This window comes from Mastigoproctus giganteus, chromosome 7 (assembly GCF_048544385.1).
Source record: "Mastigoproctus giganteus isolate SK-2022 chromosome 7, ASM4854438v1, whole genome shotgun sequence".
Lineage (NCBI taxonomy): Eukaryota > Metazoa > Arthropoda > Arachnida > Uropygi > Thelyphonidae > Mastigoproctus > Mastigoproctus giganteus.
The window spans coordinates 188,249,666-188,255,680 of NC_143581.1; the positions used below are offsets into that span (position 1 = coordinate 188,249,666).

Consider the following 6,015-nt stretch of genomic DNA (forward strand, 5'->3'; position numbering starts at 1 on the left):
AATAAATTATTTTGGTGGATTGGCGAACAAGAGAATAAATACAGGATTTAATGTAATTTAATCCCAATTATTCCTCTTCTCAACGTTAGTATGGTATGCCACTAAAAATTCTGAGATGTGGTTCTTCTGCTGAACCACATCCCAGAATACTCTGTGATAAATAGATTGTTCGTCATTGCCACAGAGTTGAATACCTGGAACAATTTGTACATCTGCCATAACAGACCAGTGCAATGTGTATTAATTTTCCAATCACAATTCTTACAGGCCAGCGATTCGCTATTATGGAGATAAAAGTTTTGGTGCTGAATATACTTCGAAGGTTTAGAGTGTATTCCCTGGATTCCCGTGACAAGATCCCCGTAGTTCCAGAGATTGTACTTCGACCTGCAGTTCCCCTCCGAATGCGATTTGAAAAGAGGCAAATTAAATAAAATGGAGTTACTAAACATCTTTTAAAACTGTTTATTTACTGTCCATCCGAAGTAATAATTTAGACTCATTTACCTCTGTACTGTATATATTTATGGGTTAATGTTTGCAATAAAAAGAAAAATCGAAAATAAATAAATTCGTGTGTTGTATAGTATATAGTGATGCTATAATTTTGTTACATTTATCCAGTGGTCAGTTATGTAGTACCCATTCACTAGAGACATAAATGATGATCTGAAAATCTTTAAGAGTCGTCCCTTAAAACAAGGGATGACTCCAAAAACAGTGCTTCTCAGAAGTGCAGATTTCCTAAAGTTTTCAACTGATAAGACTTATCAGAGTGAAGTCCCCAAAAATCTGAATACAACAATGAATTATCTGCTATTAAACATCTGAATCTTTTTGTTCCAGAGGATACATAAAGACACACCGAAAGGTTGGTCTCATATATATGTTAATACATTTTAAATTGGGCCTTTGCAAGAACGTACAAAGTGTAAAAAGCCCGTTTGTGTGCGCGAGTGCGTGTACGGTCAGGAGCTGACCTCTATGAGAGCTCTTCTCTGCTAGTATAGTCTAATCTTATTAGTTTTACCTTGTTAAACCCTGGAATGTTCTCATTATGGGTATTATTGTATACTTTGTACTTCCTATAACTCTAAGTATGCAATACAGAAGATTTATTTCAATTAGTATTCATATTTAAGTGGCTAAATGATTCAAGGAAAAGGAATTTTTCTTCATCAGCCAAAAGAAAATCCCAAATAATTCTTGCGTTCTCCATGACTAAAATATCACTGTCAAATTCTGCTTTGATCTTTACCAAGCTCTCCTCTTCAGCTGCTCTTATTTGCTGGTTCATGACTTTGGATAATCAGGGTGTTTCGTACAAACGATATAAGATGAGAGATGATGGAGTATTTGACTTTACTCAGTTCTTAAGAGAAAAGTAGCATTCTGGGACGTGAGCGTGCCAAGGTGGAAGAGTTACTCTTGTGTTTGGGGAACCCTGCCGAATCACGGAGTAGTGCTTGTACACGAATACCGAAAGGGCGATTGGCAGTCTGTCGGCGTTGTATGAATTGTCCCATCGTGGCTGAAAAACGATGTCCACTTAGGATGGTCTAGTGGGGATTTCACTTTTAAACCGTAGTTTAAAGACAATAGCTTACGTAGAAGCGATTACGATTGTTCATTTGCTTTCATGTATAGACTCTGAATAGGAGATATTTCAAATGCTCTAGCAGCAATACGAATAGACTGATGGACAGAGTCCAATCATCGAAGTACACTGTTTCTGGCTCATGCGTGTACCTGGAACGCGTAATCTAGTTTAGATCCAACAAGTGCACGCGGTAGAAGTGTAGTAAATTGAACCGATCCGCACCCCAAGATGTATAAGAGAGAGCAGAGAATATATTGGAGCCACTCCAGCACGTTGTATGGAGTTGACGAACATAATCGAGAAAGGTCAATGTTTTATCAAATATGAGTCCAAAACATTTTGTGTCTATCACTACTGGAATAACATTTTGTCCAAAGCTCGGTTCAGGTGAAGATTATGCTTAGATCAAGAATATACGAAAGCGGTCTTTTGTGCGAACCTGAATCCATTAACGGCGCGAACCTGAATTCACTAACCAATGCCCAGGAATTAAGGCGATCAATGACTCGTTACTGTTGTCTTTCAATAACCTCCGTGCTGTATAACTGAGAAAATTGCTAAGTCATCAACACAGATGGCGCTAATTAAGTTTCTCTTCCATTAATCCTAGTGATTACTATGATAGCACAGTATATTGCTGTATGGATGACATCGAGTGATGCAATTATTTTTGAGGTAATGTGGTATTATTTGCCAATTGAGGTATTCTGTGGCTCTTCATGGGAATCTATGGGGTCTCTGCTTCGGTATCACGTGGATCTTTGTGGGGTTCGTTCCTTCGAATTCTATTAGGGCCTTCCACTCGTGTTCTATTCTGGATAACATCACCTCATCTCTTTTCACTTCTGATGTTCTGGGTTTTTTCTTCTTGCTCTTCCTCCCCTGGTTTCATGTTGTCCATATTCTTTGTTATTTTTGTAGTTGATCCCTCACGTTTTGCTTGATTTTTTTTTTTTTTTTCTAAGATTGCAGGAGCTATCAGGTTCTTCGTGACGGTGTCCACTATTCGCTGTTCGGTGACCTGAATATCCGGGAATCATTCCAACCACTTGGTAAGTAGTCTCGACCTGTACATTGCCATACATATCTGGATCTAGCTTAGAGATTTTATCAAATATGAGTCCAAATGTTTAATCGGTCTCTCGCATTCAGGCCTTAGGCAGATGTGTCGGAGACACCTCTGCCTAAGGCCTGAATGCGAGTGTCTTTATCCTGCACCACACTCGATGCAGTATGGTTATTACTTCTCTTCGACATCATCCATCTATGGCAGGAGTTCTTAACCTGGAGTCACATGCCACTTGGAGCTCCGTGAATAAATTTCAGGTGTCCTTGAACTTGATGGCAAAATTTACGTCTTAATTTTCACTAACCTCTAACTGAAATTTAACGTCCCCTTCAATTATGAATTAGGCAACAAACGACAGTAGCTAATGCTACTGTCGTTTGTTGCCTAATATTTAATTATAATATTAAAATATTTAATTATAGACGAAATAACGATACCAACTGTATTTCAATATAATTGATTTCCTTTGTAATCCTATGTATTTTATTTTATGCATTTAAAAACATTATTCCGAGAAGGGCTTCACCATTCATGGCACAAAACAGGTTTTAGGAACGTCTGATCTATGGAGATGGACCTGTTTAGCTTCGGCTTACGTGCAGTGGTAGCCTTAGTTCTTAGGACGGACATCAGATGGGGCCACTGTCTGGCTCGGCCTTCAGTAGCTATTTTTTCTACCATATTATTTCTTTTACTATTTTATGCATGGATGTTGTTCCAGAATCTGCCATGGGAGTCCTCATTGGAGTTCAAAACAACAGGAGATCGGAGTATGTCGAAGCCGTTAATGTGTAGGTATTCTTACCTTGATCTGCGCTCTTCAAATTACTTTATTTGGAAGGAGAGGGGGGGGGGGTTACTGAGGCTGCTTTTACCATTAGGGAAATTTGTTAAAACCAGCCTCGAACTCCCAATTACCAAATTTATAATATTCATTGACAATTAAACCATAATATCTAAACTTAAGCAAAAGGATACTTTTTATTTCTCTAGTTGAAGTGGAGATTTCTTATTCTGGACTCCCCGACCATGGTTTTGGACTGATTGGGTTTATAACTAAATCCAAGTGGAAGACTAAGAAGTTAAAAATGTTGCATGATTTTACAAGAAAGGTAAGCTTAAAACCTTTACTGTACAAGAACATAATATTCATTGTAATTACACTTAAGGAATTTTTCTGCGCGTTGTGTAGGTCTATCACGAGGTTGGAACCCATGTATTTATTCAAGTACTGCGTTGCATATTGACAACCGTGCAAGGGCCCATCCCACCTCCCCACCTGCAGTCTGTCGTCACTTATACCTTTAGCTGAAGCCTGGTGCTGCAGTTTGAAATCTGATTCCAAAGAGCAATTTACACACACGCATTATGTTTCGCATTCAACAACACTTAATACAGATTCGTCCTCATAAGTACCCTCTTGCAGGCGAATATGTAAATCTGATTCTGGAGTATCCTGTTGAGAGATTCTGGAGTATCAATTCAGTTCTGGAGCATCAGATCAAACTTTGTAAAGTACCAAATATCCTTCACAAATTACTGATTTTGCTGTTCCTTTTCTAGACCCAAAAGACAATAACAAATAACATCAAGTTGTATTTTTTTTTCAGAATGTATCTGATTTTTGGGTTATCATGACGTTTAAACGAAGTGATTTAACTTTATGTAACGAATCGTGACAGCAAGAACTGTAACTTCCTGTGACAACAAATTAATTTAAAGTTGGCATTAACCCAACTTTATATGCCTTTTGAAAGTAGCAATTCTTTTTCACTTAAATATGTAGGGTATTTCAATAAAAAGACGCAGGGTTTAGGCTATTTGTCGCGTGGACCTATGTTAACTTTTAGCAGAAAATTTAAATTAATTTTAAAATTGCACTTAAGTGTTACCGTTAAGATTTTACTTATTTTATTTGCCATTTTAATCAAAGTATTTCTTCGCCTCCTGCCTACCAATCTAGATTTTTATAATTCGAATTCTGGCTTCTAAAATGCCTAAAGAGATCTCCGATTTAATAAACACAATCTTAAAATCTGTCCCGCTTACCATTAAATATGCTACCATAGTTCCACCATATCATCTCCAGGAACCTTGTCATCTTTGAACAGGTACTGTCAGGAACAGTCATTTCTCCTGATATCAGTTCCAAACCTCAATCACACAAGTTGTACTAGCCTATTCAGATTAGGTCAAAATTGCGAAAAATAACCTCCCTGGACCACACGTTCACATTTAATTCGAATTAGGTATTTAATAGATTATGGATTGACCCTCAGAATTTGAGCAATGACAAAAGCTACAGATCTGCCACTGTTGTAGATTCTTACGCTCTCATCGCGTTATAAGAAATATTCTTCACAAGTTAACCACAGACTTACCACCTCGGATCCACCTACTAAATAACCCATGGATGACAGTTATTATTTGAGATGTAAAAAGTCAACGTGGTAATTTGCATGACAATGACGTCATCTCCAACAGAGTAACAGGCAATTATTAACGCATTGGAACAAAACCGTGACCTTGGAAAAACTGTATGCAACATGCTTTACCTTGAAGACCCAACCAAGGGTAACGTCATATGCTGTTGTTGTAAAACAAAAATGGTATCAAGCGTAATTTTTAAATGTTATTTAAATACCCTGAACTGTTTTAAAGAAACTAATTTTAAGGTTATTGAATAATGCCTTTCCGGTTTGGGAAAAGGCTAAAATAACAGAATGAAAACAAGGTTGGTGGAGTACAATGCAGATTGTACTCCAATGTCGGTTTTTTGGGTCGTATTTTAATTTTTCCTGGAGAACACTGGAGGTTCTCTATCTATATCCTCTTCTACCCAAAGATCCAAAATTGTTTCGCATACTTCGAGAATATTTTAGAAAAAAGATACACGACACAAATGACATTTATTAAATACACAGTACCATTGACAGTTACATATACAAGCAGGACATTCAAAAAATTCTAATTTATAGTAATACACATTTAAAGTATTTTTTGTTTTTTTCATTTTTATGGAAATATCATCCATATATTAACTCCAGCTCATAGTGGAGGAAGGCATAAGATTTTATGAGGACTCAATACATGAAAGGGCTTTAAAATGTCTTAAAGATTCAAATACTTCATACATTTTGTGGGGCACATTAGTCCGTTATCACTTCATATAATTTGACTTTCTATAAAAATCGAAGTAGAATCACTTTGAAAAAAAAAAAGGAAATAAATTCGTAAATTCGTGTTACTTAGTGCAGGGTAAAAAAGATGAACTGTCTTTTTCTTTTCAGACATATTTGGCTAACACACTTTTTATCCATTATTGATAAAATTAATTTCAGTAGTT

At 36.7% G+C, this 6,015-nt stretch overlaps 2 protein-coding genes across 3 annotated transcripts in view; both read left to right on the forward strand.

Moving 5' to 3' along the window:
• Positions 1-2,682, forward strand: part of LOC150083474 (cytochrome P450 4V2-like) — a 30,719-nt gene extending 28,037 nt beyond the window's left edge. The window contains exon 11 of one of the 2 annotated variants that reach the window (XM_090378017.1): positions 2,566-2,682. In XM_090378017.1, coding sequence (XP_090234143.1) covers positions 2,566-2,660 — 95 coding nt within the window. In that variant the 3' untranslated portion in view covers positions 2,661-2,682. Of the gene's footprint in view, positions 1-267; positions 1,039-2,565 lie in introns of those variants that run through there. The other variant, XM_090378016.1, reaches the window with a different exon arrangement.
• Positions 2,683-3,222: 540 nt separating this feature from the next.
• Positions 3,223-6,015, forward strand: part of LOC150083475 (uncharacterized) — a 66,142-nt gene continuing 63,349 nt past the window's right edge. Inside the window, exons 1-2 of the mRNA XM_090378507.1 lie at positions 3,223-3,460; positions 3,663-3,781. The gene's annotated coding sequence lies outside the window, so the exon portion shown is untranslated. The remainder of the gene's footprint in view (positions 3,461-3,662; positions 3,782-6,015) is intronic.